A 19403-nucleotide genomic window follows, 5' to 3' on the forward strand; every position below is an offset into this window, starting at 1 on the left:
CAACTGAGAATTGCCATAGCAGAAACAGTACCTATGATGAAATGTAAGTAACTTCAAGCCCAGACCATAAAAGAATAAAAAGATGCTAGAATGCAAGCAAGCAAGAAAGAACTTCTGCTGTTCCTACTTTGTGAATCAAAGAATCTAGAAAATCCTTCAGAGGATACACTAGGTTAGGAAGGATGAGTAAAAACAGAAATAGCAAACATTGATAAGGATTTATTGAAAGAACCAAAATCCATAATGATTGCTTTTTCCCAGATGAAAGATTAGAGGTTATGCCAGAATACCTGATTTAATATAAAGATCCTGAGTCATAGATGAAGGACTGTGTACAGTCCTTCCTTTTCTATGCACGCAGACATCCAACACAGTAAAGAAATTTTATTACTCACCGTTTCCTATTTTAAAATGATATATTTTTTCAACATTAAATTATATCGCAGAGACAGCTAAGTTTTGTCTTTAACATTCACCTTTATTAAAAGGAGGTGCAAACTCCCAGATGTTTTGATATGATAGGATTAATCCTGAAAGATAGGAAAAAATAAGGCTAACCTAGGGCAGGCAAGCATGTTAGAGAGTGAATTTACATTAATAAAAAGACAAGAGCAAGGAAAAGAATAACTAATATAATGTTTAATTGCTGTAGAAGGATACATCTGGGAAGCAATATTTTTGGTTGTTGCAGGGGTTTTATCTGAATTAAAACTGCAGGAGTAGTTTGTTTATTTATTTATTTTAGGCCACCTATGAGATTTTAACTAGCATGCTTTCAATACTGAAACTGAGAGCCAGTATCTAATTCATTTTCCCTGTTGAAAAGTACAAGTACAGGTAGTCCTTGACTTCACTTAGTGACTGTTCAAAGTTACAATGGCACTGAAAAAAGGGACTTAGGACCATTTTTCACACTTATGACCATTGCAGCATCCCCATGATCATGTGATTTACATTTGGATGCTTGACAACTGGTCCATATTTATGATGGTTGCAGTGTCCCAGGGTCATATGATCATCTTTTGTGATGTTTTGACAAGCCAAGTCAGTGGGGAAACCAGATTTACTTAATAACCGGGTTATTAATTTAACAACAGCAGTGATTCACTTAACAAATGTGGAAAGAAAAGTCATAAAATGGGGCAAAACTCACTTACCAAATTTCTCACTTATCAACATAAATTCTAGGCTCAATTGTGGTCATAAATCGAGGGATACCTGTATAAGCAAATATCCAGCAATTGTTATGGATATTTAGATTCTCTGATTGTGGTGTCAAAATATAAATTAATAAGATTCCATGCTAAATCAACTGGATCCTTTTCACCAACAATAGATCCCACTGCTCAAATCAGAATTAGTTTCATAAATACAATACAGGTATTTCCAAGTGGTTATGCTTCTGTGTTATATTCGGTGCCAATTTGAGTCATTTCTCAAGTCAAGTTAGTACTAAATTAATTAATATTAGTATCAAAAAATTATATCATTCAGTTAGGTATTGTCAGCTAAATTGCATAAAACTACTTGCTAAAAGTCATCATGGCCCTGGTTTTATAATACAACTGATTGTGTTTGCTGCTAAAATTTACCAGTTGATCCAGTATTAGTTGATGACAGTTCCAACTTCTTCTATGAAGGACAGTTCTTGAGGGTTTTTTTTAAAGAAATTGTTAATGAAAATGTCATTTAAAATTTATTTACACTATTTGTATGCTGCTGTACTGATGAAGAGTAATTCATAACAAAACTACAGCAAACAAACAAACAAAGAAACAAAACATTCAGCAATTCTTCAACTCCCACCAGCCTATCATCACAAATGAGATTTGGAAAGGTGAACTCCAGACCATCTGGAGAGTCTTTCCCTGCCACATTCTGTATATCTTAAATCTAAAAGTGAGATTTAAGAGCAGCTTGTTAATACTAAACAGGAATCCAGCTGGTCAGTGATAGCAGAGGAATGGAATATGGAATAGTGCTATGCAATATTTATTTATTTATTTATTTATTTTATTTGATTTTTATACCGCCCTTCTCCCGAAGGACTCAGGGCGGTGTACAGCCAAGTAAAAATCACAATATAAACATTAAAAGAAATTAAAACAAAACATATTATAAGGTGGCCAAATTTAAAACAATTTAAAACATTAAAATATAAATAACCCCAATAAAATTTTAGGCCAGTCCTGCTTGAGTAAATAGGTGCGTTTTCAGCTCACGGCGAAGAGTCCGAAGATCAGGTAACAGCAGGCGGTCCCGTAAGTACCCGGGTCCTAAGCCATGGAGTGCTTTAAAGATGGTAACCAAAATCTTAAAGCGCACCTGAAAGACCATAGGGAGCTAGTGCAAACTGTGCAGGAGTGGTGTTACATGGGAACAACGAGTTGCTCCCACTATTACCCGCGCAGCTGCGTTCTGGACTAGCTGCAGCCTCCGGGTGCACTTCAAGGGCAGCCCCATGTAGAGAGCATTGCAATAATCCAAGCGGGAGGTGACAAGGGCATGAGTGACCGTGCATAAGGCATCCCGGTCAAGGAAGGGGCGCAATTGGCACACCAAGCGTACTTGGTGGAAGGCCCACTTGGAGACGGCCGCCAAATGATCGTCAAACGACAGCCGCCCATCCAAGAGGACACCCAAGTTGCGCACCCTCTCCGTTGGGGCCAGTAACTTGCCCCCCACAGCCAGCTGCGGCTGCAGCTGACTGTATCGGGGTGCCGGCATCCACAGCCACTCCGTCTTGGAGGGATTGAGCTTGAGTCTGTTCCTCCCCATCCAGACCCGTACGGCTTCCAGACACCGGGACAGCTCTTCGACAGCTTCGTTGGGGTGGTCCGGGGTGGAAAAGTACAGCTGCATATCATCAGCGTACAGATGATAACTCACCCCGAAACCACTGATGACCTCGCCCAGCGGCTTCATGTAGATGTTGAACAGGAGGGGCGAGAGAATCGATCCCTGAGGCACCCCACAAGTAAGGTGCCTCGTGGTCGACCTCTGCCCCCCTGTCAACACCGTCTGTGACCGGTCGGAGAGATAGGAGGAGAACCACCGATAAACAGTGCCTCCCACTCCCAGACTCTCCAACCGGTGCAGCAGGATACCATGGTTGATGGTATTGAAAGCCGTTGAGAGATCTAATAGGACCAGGGCAGAGGAACAACCCCTGTCCCTGGCCCTCCAGAGGTCATCCACCAACGCGACCAAAGCTGTCTCCGTACTGTGACCGGACTGGAAGCCGGACTGGAACGGGTCTAGATAGACGGCTTCATCCAAGTACTGGGGAAGCTGCCATGCAACCACACTCTCTACAACCTTCGCCACAAAGCGAAGGTTGGAGACTGGACGATAATTTCCCAAAATAGCTGGGTCCAGGGAAGGCTTCTTGAGGAGGGGTCTCACCACCGCCTCTTTCAAGGCAGCGGGGAAAACCCCGTCCAACAATGAAGCATTTATAATTCCCTGGAGCCAGCCTCGTGTCACTTCCTGAGTAGCCAGCACCAGCCAGGAAGGATACGGGTCCAGTAAACATGTGGTTGCATGTAACCTTCCCAGCAGCCTGTCCACGTCCTCGAGAGTCACAGTCTCAAACTCATCCCAAACAACCTCAACAAGACGTGCCTCCGCCATCCCACTTGGATCATCGCAATTTTGGTCTAAACTATCCCGAAGCTGAACGATTTTATCGTATAGATAACCATTAAACTCCTCAGCACGTCCCTGTAGAGGGTCATCCCGCCCCTCCTGGTGAAGGAGGGAGCGAGTCACCCAGAACAGTGCGGCCGGGCGGTTATCTGCCGATGCAATGAGGGTGGAAACGTAGGAACGTTTCGCCTCCCTCATCGCCACTAGGTAGGTCTTAGTGAAAGACCTCACTAGTGTCCGATCAGCCTCGGAAAGGCTAGACCTCCAGGTGCTCTCTAGGCGTCTTCTCCGGCATTTCATCTCCCTCAGCTCCTCAGAAAACCAAGGAGCTAATTGAGATCTACGCTAGGTCAGAGGCTGCAAAGGCACGACACGGTCCAAAGCCCCAGCCGTGGCCCGTTCCCAGGCCGCAACTAGTTCTTCAGTCGTGCCGTGGGCCAGATCCTCAGGGAACGGCCCAAGCTCCATCCGGAACCTCTCAGGGTCCACCAGGCGCCTGGGACGGAACCAACGCATTGGCTCCATCTCCCTGCGGTGGTGAGCGGCGGTCCGAAAGTCTAGGCAAAGGAGAAAATGATCTGACCATGACACCAGTTTCGTCACTAAATCTCCTAATTCCAGGTCATTAATCCACTGTCCAGAGATAAAAATCAAGTCTAGTGTGCCTCCCCCCGTGTGTGTAGGGCCATCAATTACTTGAATCAGGTCCATGGCCATCATGGAAGCCAGGAACTCCTGAGCTACCGTTGATGACAAGCCGGCCGATGGCAAGTTGAAATCCCCCATGACCAAAAATCTGGGAATCTCAACTGCCACCCCGGCAAGCACCTCCAGCAGCTCAGGTAGGGCTGTAGTCATGCAGCAAGGAGCCAGGTACGCGATCAACAGACCCATCTGATTCCTATGGCTCCATTTCACAAGGAGGGATTCACAACCAGTTATCTGAGACACAGTGGACTCCCTCGGCTCTAGGCTTTCCTTAATCACAACCGCCACCCCCCCACCCCTACCTTGGGCCCTCGGCTGATGAAATGCCCGGAAGCCTGGTGGGCACAGTTCAACCGGGGAACATCCCCCTCTGTGCCCAACCAGGTCTCCGTAATGCCCGTAAAATCCGCAGACTCCCTCTGGATAAGATCATGAATCAAGGGAGCCTTATTAACCACGGAATGGGCATTGCACAGCATCAGCCGAAGACCCAAGCTCTGAGGATCCTGACCATCCGGGGAACGAGTGAGGACTGAGGGGCCAGAGCACGTGATTGCTTTAAGACATCGAGCACGTGCTCCCAGAGAACGATACGACCCCTTGCCTCCGCCATGTCTGCCTCTCCCACTTACCGTACAGATGGAATAACACACTCTGCTCTGAACATCCCCCTCCCCCCCGTCTTCGAACCCGATGAAATAGTGTCATGAGCATGCACTGGGACTGGCAATCCCCTCCCCCCCTTTAAACCCCCCCCCGATGGGTTACTCCCATTACCCGACCTTACCCTCCCACCCCTTAAAAATTCCCTATTTAAAAAACCCTACAGGTTCTTTTTTTTTCGCATGCCATCTCTGTGGGTCCCAAAACCCGTCATAGAGGCCGGCCCTCGGTAGTGTGGAGGGCCATTTCTGCGAGGCGGGGGCACCTTGCAGTTGCAAGAGTTCATAAGAAGAGTAGCGTATCGCAATAGAAGATAAGATCGGCGAAAAGGGGTCCAACTCCGAGTGGCAAGAGTGATGACAAAATTAGTGATGGTATCAAAATGCTGCTAATCCTAAATAAAGGCAGGCCTGAAGTGATGACACATAATAGTAATCCAGAATGCTGATAATCCCAAATAAGGGCAGACAAAGAGTAGAAACCACAAAACAGTCCAGATGGTAGTCTGTCGGAAGTCTGAACCAGACATCCTGGAATAAGAAGTGGGGGGGGCTCCAGTGATAAGCAATGTCGGCCTCTGTTGAATCTACTGCATCTTCCAAAAGGCCCAAAGGACCAGCAACGGCCAAGAATCCCAACAAGGCCAGAAGAGGCGTAGCAGATGTTAAACCGTCCAAAGGGGGTCTCCAAGCAGATGAATCCATAACACCTCCATCGCCTTCCCGCTGTCCTCCAACCACCACCACCTCCAAACTAAGTCAGAAAGCACAATCCAGGAGTCCCTTCAACTCCAGCACCCCCTAGTGCATCCTCACCTGGTTCGGAGGCCCGGACTCTCCAAACCTCTCCTTCCGAGAGGCCAAGCCTATCCCGCAGGTTGAACCTCTCCGAGAGGCTGGAGGATAGGAAGGACTCCATGATCACAATCTGGCAGCAAGGAAAAGCCACAAGCAACTTGGCAGGAGATAGATGGAGCGTCTCAATCGCTGTCACTATCGTCCAGGTCGGGGTAAAAATCCAGGCCCGAACGGCACAGCACAGCCAGGACGACAAGATGTAAAAATCAGGAGGCAAACCAACCATGAAATGCCAAGACCCGACGCCAACTGTAGGAGCCAGCTGAAGAGTCAGCCGAAAAAACGGCCGGAGAAACGCCAAGTCATCGCCCCACTCCCAGGCCCGAAAAAACATGGCCACCGGAACTTCACCGTCTGCTTACCCGGCCCCGTTCTCAGCAGCCGTGGGCTCAAAAGTGTCTGAAAACCTCTCCCACAGCTGCCGATCAGATGACAACCCAGGCCGGGGGCAGCAGGCGGCTAGACGGGCGGCTTGAACATTACCATCCTCGGAGGGCCCCGCAAACGCCAAAGCCGAATCTTCAGCGCTGCGCCATCTTGCGCATGCGCAGAACCAAAAAAAATATAGAGTAATATTCCAAAAAAGTGTTTTGAAATGTACAGGAGCCTGAATATAGGAATGTCTCCAGAACCTTAAATAGCCATGTCCTTTTCTGGGATAATGGGGAAAGATGCAGATACTTTAAGATGTTGGACCAGTGGTGAGTTGCTCCCAATTCGCTCCGGTTCTGGAGAGCTGGTAGTAAAAATCTGCTGGCGTTTGGAGAACCGGTAGTAATGGCTGGCTGGCCACGGCCCTGAACCGGTTCCCCGATCATCAGAGGTTTTTTGGTTTTTTTTTACTTTTAAAAGCATCTTTTCTTGAGCCAAAGAGGTTTTTTTTACAACCTCTTCAGCTGAAGAGGTGGTTTGTTTTTAAAAGTAAAAAAAATTCCCTCTGATGATCACGCGTCTGAGCAGGGATCATCAGAACCCTTTAAAAGTTTTTTTTTAACAACCTCTTCGGCCGAAGAGGTTGTTAAAACAAAAGGTTTTAAAAGGCTCCTCTGGCAATCCCAGCTGAGTTAAGAGCTTCTGGGCTGTGATTAAGCAACTTCAGCTGGGATCATCAGAGGAGCCTTTTAAAATCTTTTTTTCCTCTGGCCCACCCAATCCCCCCTCCTCACTTACCTAATTATTTACTGCTCCTTTCGGGCTCGCTTTCCTTCAGCTTCTGCAATCAGTTGCATCAGCTAGCAACTGAATCTGCCTGCCTGCAATCCATGTCCTCAGTGCCTTTGCTGGCTGAGGAACTCTGGGACTTGAAGTCCACAAACCTTAAAGTTACTGAGGTTGGAGACACCTGATCTAAAAAATACAAATAAGATAAAATAATAAAATAAAATATTTGTGCAGCTTTCTGAGATTTGGTGTGTTTCTGTAGTGTTTCACTCCAACTACACAAACACACAAAATCTCACAAAGCTGTATGTGGCATTTTGTATGTGTGTGTGAGTTAGTTGTGTTGTGTTGTGTGTGTGTAAAGTGTGAAAGTTGGTTTTTGAGCTTTTTGTGGCTGTGTGAGGTTCCTGCAGGGGTCCTTTTGGGTGAAGTGCAGCTGCTTTTGCATTGTGTGTGAATCAGTTGTGTTGTGTTGTGTTGTGTGTGTGTAAAGTGTGAAACTTGGTTTTTGAGCTTTTTGTGGCTGTGTGAGTTTCCTGCTGTTGCAGGGGCCATTTTGGGTGAAGTGCAGCTGCTTTTACATTGTGTGTGAGTCTGTTGTGTTGTGTTGTGTTGTGTGTGTGTGTCTTTGCAAGGACTAGGAGACAGCTCCTCTGTTTCCAAAGAGGAGGCGGCAAAGCTCTGTCTGTCCCCCGGGAGAAATCGTCCTGTCTCTGCAGCATTGATCATGTGACTGAGTGGGCATGGCCAACTTATTTATTTATTTATTTATTTATTTATTTATTTATTTATTTATTTATTTATTTATTTATTTATTTATTTATTTATTTATTTTTCGCATTTTTATACCGCCCTATCTCCCTAGGGACTCAGGGTGGTTCACAGCCAGATAAAATATACATATAAATACAAAATAAAACATCAATTAAAAAACTTATTACATAAGGCCGAATAATTAAAAATAGCAATACAAATAATAAAACCCCATTAAAACCAAATTCAAAATTTAAAATTCTAGTCCAGTCCTGCACAGATAAATAGATGTGTCTTAAGCTCGCAGCAAAAGGTTCGAAGGTCAGGAAGTTGGCGGAGTCCTGGGGGAAGTTCGTTCCAGAGGGTGGGAGCCCCCACAGAGAAGGCCCTTCCCCTGGGTGTCGCCAGTCGGCACTGCCTGGCTGACGGCACCCTGAGGAGTCCCTCTCTGTGAGAGCGCACGGGTCGGTGAGAGGCATTCGGTAGCAGCAGACGGTCCCGTAAGTAACCCGGCCCTATGCCATGGAGCACTTTGAAGATAGTTACCAAAACCTTGAAGCACACCCGGAAGGCCACAGGTAGCCAGTGCAGTCTGCACAGGAGAGGTGTCACATGGGAGCCACAAGGGGCTCCCTCTATCACCCGCGCAGCCGCATTCTGAATCAACTGGAGCCTCTAGGTGCTCCTCAAGGGGAGCCCCATGTAGAGAGCATTGCAGTAATCCAGACGAGACGTCACGAGAGTGTGAGTGACCGTGCATAGGGCATCCCGGTCTAGAAAGGGGTGCAACTGGCGAACCAGGCGGACCTGGTAAAAAGCTCTCCTGGAGACGGCCATCAAATGATCTTCAAAGGACAGCCGTCCATCCAGGAGAACGCCCAAGTTGCGCACCCTCTCCATTGGGGCCAATGACTCACCCCCAACAGTCAGCCGTGGCTGTAGCTGACTGTACCGGGATGCCGGCATCCACAGCCACTCTGTCTTGGAGGGATTGAGCTTGAGCCTGTTTCTCCCCATCCAGACCCATACGGCTTCCAGGCACCGGGACAGCACTTCGATAGCTTCGTTGGGGTGGCCTGGTGTGGAGAAGTACAGCTGAGTATCATCAGCGTACAGCTGGTACCTCACACCGAAGCCACTGATGATCTCACTCACAAGGTGAGATCAAGCCCCACCTTGCCTTGAATGACTTCAAGTTGGCCTTGCCCACTCAGTCACATGACCACCAAGCCACGCCCACCAAATAAGCCACGCCCACAGAACCAGTAGTAAAAAAATTTGGAACCCACCCCTGTGTTGGACATATACTTTGCTATAATCAGGCTTCTGCATATCCAAAGTATGTTTTGGAGTTTGAATCTGAATGCTGTACAGCTCTGTTACAGAGTTCCCTGTGCATCTCCTTGAACTCATTCACAAAAGACAGACTATAAATGCAATGAAAAAAGAAAACAAATATCTAAGCTGCAGAGCAAAAGTACAGTTGCTGCTGATAGTTGGAATATTTCTGTCCTTTCCTAGGGAAAGCTGAGCCTGATTATATATTAATTTTCTGTAAATGATTAACAATATATACGTTTGTATTTACAGGCCATACATTGTTACAGACTTCATGGGCATCAGGAATGAAAGTTTTATGAAAGTAGCAGCAGTGGGGACCTGGATGGGAGACTTTGTCACAGCTTGGATGGTAAGAGTTTTTGTAAAAACCAAGCCAAAAAGTTGAACAGAAATGCAGTTGGTAGTTGAAATCCAAAATAACAAGAAAGTCTCAAAAGCATAACTCAAATCAAATAGGCTCCACAATAACATAGCATGATCGAAAACAATTGTATATGGTTGTGCCTTGCAAACTGAATAGTTTAGGTGCTCAATGGATCTCTTGGTATCAGTCCTGGCTAACAATATTGAGGCTTGTTTCGTATTAGTTGTAAAGTTGAATAATAAAGTAAATAGTGTTTTACTGAGTAGAAAGAACAGTAGAAATAGATGAAAGCAGTGGTGAAATCCAATTTTTTTTACTACCTGTTCTGTGGACGTCGCTTGATGGGCGTGGTATGGTGTGGTGTGGCTTGGTGGGCATGGCAGGGGAAGGATACTGCAAACTCTCCATTCCTACCCCACTACTGGGGGAAGGATATTGCAAAATCTCCATTCCCACCCCACTCTGGGGCCAGCCAGAGGTGGTATTTGCTGGTTCTCTGAACTACTCAAAATTTCTGCTACCGGTTCTCCAGAACCTGCTGGATTTCACCCATGGTGGAGACTACAGTTTAATTTTTTCTATACAAGCTTATTGGATTTTTAAAAGTAAAAACATATACAAAAAAACATATGCAAAAAATAAATAAATTGAAAAAAAGTAAAAAGTCAGGCAGAAAGCAAGATTAGATCCCTCCCCCCATTCTTGCTACTTTTCTGCTGGTGTCATTATAATATAGTAATAAAAAAATAAAAGTGTATCGAACAATAAGAAAAACCCAAGCTTCCTTTTTTAAAAACTTTTTTGTTTTCCTGGGTCCTTAATCTTTCCTCTTTTTTAAAAAATAAAAAGTTTTTATTTTTTCACAACAAAAAAACCACTCTCATCAAACAATTACAATGTGCTGAAGGAGTGTTTACATATCTTCTTGTGCAATCTCAAAATAAACATCTCTTTCATACATCTATCTTATATTGTCTTTTCTAACATATCTTTCCTTCTAACTAGTGGTAAAATAAATCCCATATTTTATAATATTGCTTATCTTCTTGATCTCTAATTTCAAATGTCAATTTACTCATCTCTGCACATTCCATCATCTTCCTAATTATTTTGTCTTGCAAAGGTAGTTTCTCATTTTTCCAACTTTTAGCAAACACAATCCTGGCTGCTGTAATAATATTCACAATCAAATATTTTAGATCTCTAGTATATATCTCAGGAATAATTCCCAACAGAAAGACTTCTGGCTTAAAGTCTATGTGTTTTTTAATCATTTTCTCCAACCACGTATGTATTTTAGTCCAATATCTTTTCGTTTCAACGCATGTCCACCACATATGGTAATATGATCCAGGTATCTGATGACACTTCCAGCATTTTTCAGATTTATCCTTAAACATTCTGGCAATTCTTGTCAGGGGTAGATGCCACCTGTAAAACATCTTATACAAATTCTCTTTATATGTTGCAGATATTGTCATTTTATAATTATACATCCATAATTTCTGCCAGGCTTCTAGATCTATCCCATGGCCAAAATTCTTCCCCCAAGCAATCATTGCCTCTTTTACTTGTTCTCCCAATTTTTCCTTTAGTAAATATCCATACAATTTCCTAATCAAATTGTCATCAGAACCTGTTAAAATCTTATCAGAATTAGTTATATTATTATAAAAGCCTTCTTTTTTAACATCTTTATCATATCTGGATTGTATTTGCAAGTAAGAAAACCAATTCATTGTTATACCCTCTTCCTCTAGTTCTGATTTGGATTTAATTCACCCTTTTCATTCAACAATTCATTATACCTAACAATATGTTCCTTTCTAAATGTTATTGAATATGAGAATGCCTCAATAGATGATACCAAATTAGAATTTTCAAAAAATGACTTTTCTTTATCTTCTTCCCAACGCTTCTCTAATTAAATGTCTTCTAAAATATCCCTGTGTTTTAGCTTGTCCATACCATAGGAAAGCATGCCATCCCAACAACAAATCATGTCCTTCCAGAGTCAATATTCTATTGTTTCTCAAAGTTATCCATTCTTTAATCCACATCAAATTTGCTGCCTGGTAATACAGTTCCCAGTTAGGTAGCCCAAAACCGCCTCTCATTCTCTTATCTTGTAATAGTTTTAATTTTATCCTGGTTTTTCTCCCTTGCCAAATACATTTCAACATTATTTTATTCAGTTCCAGAAAATATCCTCTACTCAATTTGATTGGAATAGTTTGAAACAAATTACAAAATTCTAGGTAGTATATTCATCTTAATTGTTGATATTCTTCTAAGCAATGAGAGTTGTACATGTTCCCATTTAGCTAAATCTGTCACAATCTGGTGTTTGAGTTTACCATAATTGTTTTCTTTCAATGTACTGCACCTTGCAGTCAGATGTATCCCCAAATTTTTAACTTTATTTGTAACCTGCATCTTTGAACATTCTGCCAGCTCAATTTTTTGCTTCATTAACATATTTTTTGTCAAAATTTTCATTTTGTCCTTATTAATTTTCAAGCCTGCCACTTTCCCGAATTCACCAATTCTTTCTATCAGGCAATTCATAGATTCTAAGGGGTCTTCAATAATAAAAACCAAATCATCAACAAAAGCTTGGAGTTTATATTCTTCCCTCTGAATTTTCAAACCTTTTATCTGCCTTTCCTCTCTAATATTTCTATTTAATACTCTCAGAGTCAACACATACAGCAGCGGTGACAATGGGCAACCTTGTCTTGGGCCTTTTTCAATTTGAATCGCCTCAGCCAATTCTTCATTTATCATAATCTTAGCTGATTTTTTATGGTATATGGTTTCTATTGCTTTAATAAACAGTTCCCCAAAACCTATTTGTTTCAATTGTAGGAAGATAAAACGCCAATTGACATTATCAAAAGCTTTTTGTGCATCCAAAAAGATCAAAGCCATCTGTTTTTCGGGATGGGCTTCATAGTACTCTAGGGTATCCAACACTATTCTCATTTTGTTTTTAATATGCCTTTTTAGGCAGAAATCCATTTTGATCAGAATGTATAAACTCATTCAGATATCGTTTCAATCATTCTGCTAATATTAAAGCAAAAATTTTATAATCCGAATTTAACAGGGATATGGGTCTATAATTTTTTACTTGTTTTAAGTCGGAATCCTCTTTAGGGATAAGAGTAATATAGACCTCTGTCCAGGTCTTAGGTATTTTCCCCTTTTGCATCACTTCATTCATAACCTCTAATAGTGGAGGGCCCAATTGTTCTTGGAAAGTCAAGTAATATTCAACTGGAAGCCCATCTGGACCTCGTGCTTTACCACTATTTTGTTTTTTAAGCGCTTGCATTAGTTCCATCATTGTTATGTTTCCCTCCAACATCATTTTCATACCTTCAGGAATCTGGGGTAAATTTGCTTTATATAAATAGTGTTTCACGTTTTCCTCATCAATTTCATCTTTTCCATATAATTGCGTGTAAAAATTCAGAACCACTTTTTTCTTCTCATCATTCATAAATTGAATCTGGCCTTTATCGTCTTCTAGGTGTACTATTCTACGATTTTCTTTCTCTTTTTTTAAGTTTATAGGCTAGCCATCTACCTGGTTTATTAGCATTTTCAAAATAGTTCTGTTTTGCCCCTTTGATTTTTTATGCTAACTCTTCCTTTTCAATCAAGGCCATTTTATGTTTAATTAAATCCATTCTCATTTTAATATCTTTTCTTTCTGGAAATCTTTGTAATTCTTTTTCCCATTTCCTGTAATCATTTTCTAGTATTCTAAAAGTTTGTTTTTTCTTACGATTCCTTTTCCCTACATAGTCTATCATCAAACCTCTTACATAAACTTTCATTGTATCCCAACGGTTTTGAATTGAGGTGTCTTCCTTTTTATTTTCTTTAAAGAAAAATGTCAGTTCCTTCTCTATTCTTTGTACAAGTTCTTTATCTTTTAAAATCATAGTATTTAAAGTCCATCTAGATCTTTTCCTTTGGTCTTTCCATATCAACATCATAGGGTTATGGTCTGCCCAGGTCTTAGCTTCTATATCAATTTTCCTTATATTGAGACTGATTTCTGTTGTCATCCATATCATATCTATTCTGGACCATGACAAATGTCTATTTGAATAAAAAGTGTATTATCTATTCTCTTGATTCCTTTCTCTCCGCACATCCTTTAAATTAATTTCCTCTACCATTTTAAAGAAAGATTTCGGGAGGGTTCTATTTTGCCTGGTTGTTTTTTGTGTTTTAAAGTCCAATTTTACATCAACTACACCATTAAAATCACCAAGGATACAAATGTTTTCATAGTCCAATTCAACAATCTTCATATACAGTTTTTTATAAAACTCTTCTTAATTTTCATTAGGTGCATATATTGCTATTAAAAGTATTTTTGTATTATCATCTGTTATTTCCAACATCAAGATTCTTCCATTCTCATCTGAGTATATTAAATTTGCCCTAAGTGTCTCTTTTATATATATGGCTATGCCTCTTTTCTTGCATTGTGGTAGTGAGGTGAATACTTTGCCTAATTTGTGTTGTATTAATAATTGTCCATGCTGTTTTTTAATATGTACTTCCTGCAAACATATTATATCCAATTTCAATTTTTCTAATTTGTAAAACGTTTTCCTCCTCTTAATAGCTGAATATAATCCATTTATATTTATTGATATCCATTTTCTCTCTTCCGTTTCTATACTTTATATTTAGGATTTATCGCTCTCATAGATCTAGGTTCTCGATGTGGCTTAACTTCAACCTCACCACCCACAGCACCTCCTTCCTTTGCGAGCAAGGCTAATAACTCTGACTCCTGTAATTCAATCAAGGAAACTTCGGCACTTGTATCTCCTCTCTCTTTAAAAAATTCTGCATAAAATCCTTGGTTTTATCTATTGTGTCTATTCTGTATTTTTGCTGTTGCCATGTAAACAGTAGGCCGTCTGGTGCCAACCATCTGTAATTCATGCTCTTCTGCAGTAATATCTTAGACAGAAATTGATATTCTCTTCTCAATTCTCTCACCCTTCTTGGGACTTGTTTCAATACAATAATTTCTTTGCCTTTGTATTTCAATGTTTTATCTCTTGTTGCTTATAAAAATTTGTGCTTTAGTTGATTTTTTAGTAAATCTTATATGAACTTCTCTAGGAAGATTATTTCTTGTTGCGTATCTTGTGTGTAGTCTGAAAATCTCATCAATGCGATCAAGTGCCTTTTCCTTGCTAATTTCTAACAATTCAGCCAAAATTCCAGCCATTTTGTTTGCCAAATTCTCACCTTTCACTTCCTCTATATTTTGAAATCTGAGAAAAAATTCTGCTCTATCAATCTCCCAGCCTAAAGCAACACTTTTGTCTTTTTCCAGTCTACTATCAATATTTTGAATTTTTTTTATCTCTTTGTTCCTCTCTCCTCTACTTTTTGGAGTCTGTCCTCATAGTGTTTCAACATCTGATCAATTTTTTCATCTGTTTTTTCATTTCTTAGTTTTTTAATCCCCGCTAAAATAAGCTGAAGAGAAGCCTATTTGTCCCTCTCTTTTTCCTTTTCCTGAATAAGCAATGATTGTATTGTTCTTTGAAATCCTGATGATGAAGAGGAAGGGACTGGAATCGGTGTGCCATGTGTTGCTCCTTTTCTGCTCCTTTTTTATATATAGAAATGCAAATACTAAAAATTTGTAATCAAAGTCAGCAACATAAAAAAAAAAATTCCTTCAGACTCTTCTGTGTCTTAATCCAAATTATGTTTCCCACGGGGTAAAAAAAAACTAATAAGAAAATAAGAAAACAAATATGCAAAAATTTAAGAAAAAACCGAGAGTGAAAATATTGAGGCGAGCAGAAAGTAAGAAAGTAATAGAAGGGAGGGTAAAAAAAGAAATGTTTTCTTTTTTTTCTTTTTTATTAGGAGCTCTCTTTAAGCTCTTTCCACAATTACATTAAAAAAAAAGAAAAAACAGAAGAGACTTTTTCCCTTGCCTTCTTCCCTTCTGTTACAGGCTTTTTCCATTGAGAGTGTATAATAGAACACCTGAATAAATAATCCTCACTATTCTCTCTCAGTATCTCAAAAAGCAACACTGTATCTCAAGGTTAGAGCCCTAGGAAAATAACGTAACAGTGTAGTAATTCTCTTGCAACAGTAAGAGTTCAAATTATATATATATATATATATATATATATATATATATATATATATATATATATATATGTAGGTCTTTGGTTGTTCGGATTTTCTCCCGTGTAAAATAGGAAGTGTCTTGGTGACGTTTCGACGAAGTCTGATTCGTCATCTAAAGGCTGGTGTTTACTGCTTCGTGCTTCTAGGAGCAATGTGTGATCGCAGCTTTTCCTTTCTTTTAACTGCTTGTCGTGTCCCCCTCCCCCTCCGACGATCGGGTCTGGGAAGTCTGTATTAAGCGTGGCCACGAAGCCTCTGTAGCTTTGCCAAATTCCTTTCTGATTTCTCAGGGCAGGTAGGAATCCAAGGTGTGACTTCAGCAAACCAGATGAGACTTTGCTTGACTCAAATTGCTTGACTCAATCTGGTCTTTTATATAGGCCATGGGGTGTGGCTCCATGACTCAGCACTTATCCAGGCCTGCCCCTCCCTTCCTTCTGCTGACGTCGCCTCTCAATTTTCCGGAAGCGGGGATCCATCCACTGTAAATTCCCTTCCTCCAGATCTGCTGCCGGCAATTCTAACACGTGGCTGGCTTCGTGCTCACACGCTGTAGGAGTGAGGTTTGTTTGTTCATTCCTGACATTCTGTCCAGGCATGGTGCCAGGGCTGGGGGCTGGAGGCATGCCAGGCCATTCCGCTTCATTATCAGTCTCTAAATCTGATAGCAGGCCCGACAGGAGATGGGAGGGGCCTGGCTGAGGAGAGGAGGGAGGACGAGGCACAACACTATCCCTCACCGCAGGGCCCTTTCCCCAGGGCTGATGATCGGGATGCGGTCGGGCCGGGTTCTGCTCATGGAAGGCCTGCACCAGTTCCGGGGCATGGACATTGGAGGCATTGACCCAGGTGAACTCAGTCCCGTACCCCTTCTACGCAATCAGGTATTGGAAGCGCCCCTCCAGCCAGCGGGAGTTGCGTACGCTGTGCACCTCATATTCCTCTGCCTCGTCGATGGTGCCGGGTGCTGGACGGGACACGGCGGGGCCTCAGGGACCAGCAAGGACTGGTGGAAGACGGGATGGATCTGCATGGATTGCAGCACGGTCAGCCGGTAGGCCACCGGATTGATGACCGCCTCGACGGGGAATGGACCGATGAACCGGTGGTCCAGCTTCTTCGCCGGCCGGTCGGACAGGAGATGCTTTGTGGAGAGCCACACACTGTCTCCGACCGCCAGTGGGGGTGTTGCCCATCGGGAGCAGTCGGTGACCCGCTTGTAGTCCTCCTTCGCCAGATTCAGCTGCCGACACACCATCTGCTGGACCGTGTGCAACTCGGAGAGGAAGGTCTGCGTCTTGGGAACCGGGGAGTCTGGGGGAGCCAGAGGGAAGAGCTGCGGATGGTACCCCATGTTGGCCAGGAACAGGGTCGTCTGTGTGGAGGTGTGCTGGGAGTTGTTAAAAGCAAACTCTGCCACGGACTGGTACTCGGCCCAGTTGTGGTGCTGTTGGTTCACGAAGCACCGGAGGTACTCCTCGAGGACGCCAGTGACCTTCTCCGTCCTGCCGTCAGTTTCCGGATGGTGCACCGACGACAGGCACACCTGCACCTCCAACGCGGCCATCAGGCTCTTCCAAAAATGAGCCGTGAACTGCGCCCCACGGTCTGACACCACCCTGTTGGGCAGACCGTGGAGGCGGAAGATGTGCTGCAGGAAGAGACGGACTGTCTTGGCAGTGGTGGGCAGCCCGCGGCACAGGATGAAGTGCACCATCTTGGTGAGCATGTCCACCACCACCAGCACCGTGGTGAACCCCAAGGACGGTGGCAGGTCTGTCAGGAAGTCCATGGAAATCGCCCCCCAGGGTCTGTCAGGAGTCGGCAAGGGCTGGAGGAGACCGGAAGGTGCCCCCGTGGCGGCCTTGGCTTGCCGGCACGGCATGCAGGATGTCACATAGGCATGGACGTCATGCCACACGCGGGGCCACCAGAAGATCCGTGTCACCAGGTTGAGCGTCTTGGAGAACCCGAAATGGCCCGCGGCAGGGTTGTCGTGGCACTGGGCCAGGACGAGGGCCCGGAGCGGTCCCGTGGGTACGTACAACCGCCCCCGGAACTTGAGCACGTCCTCCTCCAACGTCCACGGAGACATGGGGCCCGCCTCCGCTCGCTGCTGCTGAGACTAGGCATCTTGGCGCTGCCCCTCTCGCACCCAGGCCCATAAGTCCACTGGTTCCCGGGCGGTGGCCAAGGCTTCCGCCGGCAGCACTGTGCGTGGAGGAAGAGGGTCCTGGGCGCTCAGGTATTCCGGCTTATGGGACAGGGCATCCACCCTCCGGTTGTGGCTGCTGGGGATGTACGCTACACGGAAGGTGAACCGGGCAAAGAACAGTGACCACCGGATCTGCTGCTGGTTCAACTTCTGAGCCGTGGTGAGGTGCTCAAGGTTCCGATGGTCCGTTCGGACCTCTACCTGATGCCAGGCGCCCTCCAGGTGGTGCCGCCACACCTCAAACGCAGCCTTGATAGCCAGCAACTCCTTTTCCCAGATGGTGTATTTGCGCTCGGAAGGATTGAGTTTCCGCGAATAGTAAGTGCACAGAAAAAGAGTGCCACCATCCGCCAGGGCCTGTAGCAGCACCACTCCGAGGGCGACGTTGGAAGCGTCCGTCTCCACCACGAAAGGCCGGTGCAGGTCGGGATGTCTCAGGATGGGCTCCGTGACGAAGGCCTTCTTGAGAGCCATGAAGGCCTCCTGCTGCGGGGGACCCCACCGGAACGGGACTTTCTTTTGGAGGAGCTGGTTAAGCGGAGCCATCAGCGTGGCGAAGCCCGGGATGAAGGTCCGGTAGTAATTGGCGAAGCCCAGCAGCCGCTGGACATCCTTCACCCGACGCGGGGCTTCCCAGCTGCACAGGGCCTCCACCTTGTGCGGGTCCATGGCGATCCCCTCGGCCGAGAGGATGTGCCCGAGGAACTCGATGGACGTCTGGAGGAAGAAGCACTTCTCCAGTTTGGCATTGAGCTGGTGCTCCCACAGGCGCTGCAGGACCAGTCGGAGGTGCTGGAGGTGACTTTCCCTGGACTGGGAGTAAATCACGATGTCGTTCAGGTAGATCATCACGAACCGATCCAACATGTCCCGGAATACGTCGTTCATAAAGTGTTGGAAGACGGCGGGGGTGTTGGTCAGCCCGAACGGCATGACCGTGTACTCGTAGTGTCCGTACCAGGTGCCGAACACCGTCTTCCACCCTTCATGCATCCGCACTAGGTTGTAGGCCCCCCCCCGGAGATCGAACTTGGTGAAGACTGAGGTCTCCCGCAGCCTGTCCATCACTCCGGGATAAGCGGCAGGGGGTAGCGATTCTGCACCGTGATGGTGTTCAGCTGGCGGTAGTTGCAGCACAGGCCCAAGTCCCCCGTCTTCTTTTTCACGAAGAGGACCGGAGCCGACAGAGGGGACTTGGAAGGCCGGATGAACCCTCGGGCCAAGTTTTTGTCCAGGAAGTCCCTGAGGGTGGCCAACTTGGGCTCGGACATGGAGTACAGGCATCCTGTCGGCAGCAGGGTGCCAGGCTGCAGGTCCATGGGGTAGGGGCAAGCGGTCCACCTCTTTCTCGCTGAAGACATCGCCGAAGTTCCGCAGCTCAGGAGGCACGGCGATGGCCAGGGTGAAGACGTCCTGGCCGGCACAGATGTGGCGGATGTGGTCAAGGCAAGGCAGGCTCGGGAACAAGATGGCGTTCCGCGACCAGGCCACCTGAGGGTCG

The 19403-nt window shown here is 44.7% G+C and overlaps 1 protein-coding gene across 1 annotated transcript in view; it reads left to right on the top strand.

The window, feature by feature from the left end:
- TMEM117 (transmembrane protein 117) overlaps positions 1 to 19403 on the top strand; it is a 476640-nt gene that overhangs the window by 172322 nt on the left and 284915 nt on the right. The window contains exon 4 of the mRNA XM_058190221.1: positions 9381 to 9480. Within this exon, the coding sequence (XP_058046204.1) occupies positions 9381 to 9480 (100 nt within the window). The remainder of the gene's footprint in view (positions 1 to 9380; positions 9481 to 19403) is intronic.

Source organism: Ahaetulla prasina, chromosome 7 (assembly GCF_028640845.1).
Source record: "Ahaetulla prasina isolate Xishuangbanna chromosome 7, ASM2864084v1, whole genome shotgun sequence".
Classification (NCBI taxonomy): Eukaryota; Metazoa; Chordata; class Lepidosauria; order Squamata; family Colubridae; genus Ahaetulla; species Ahaetulla prasina.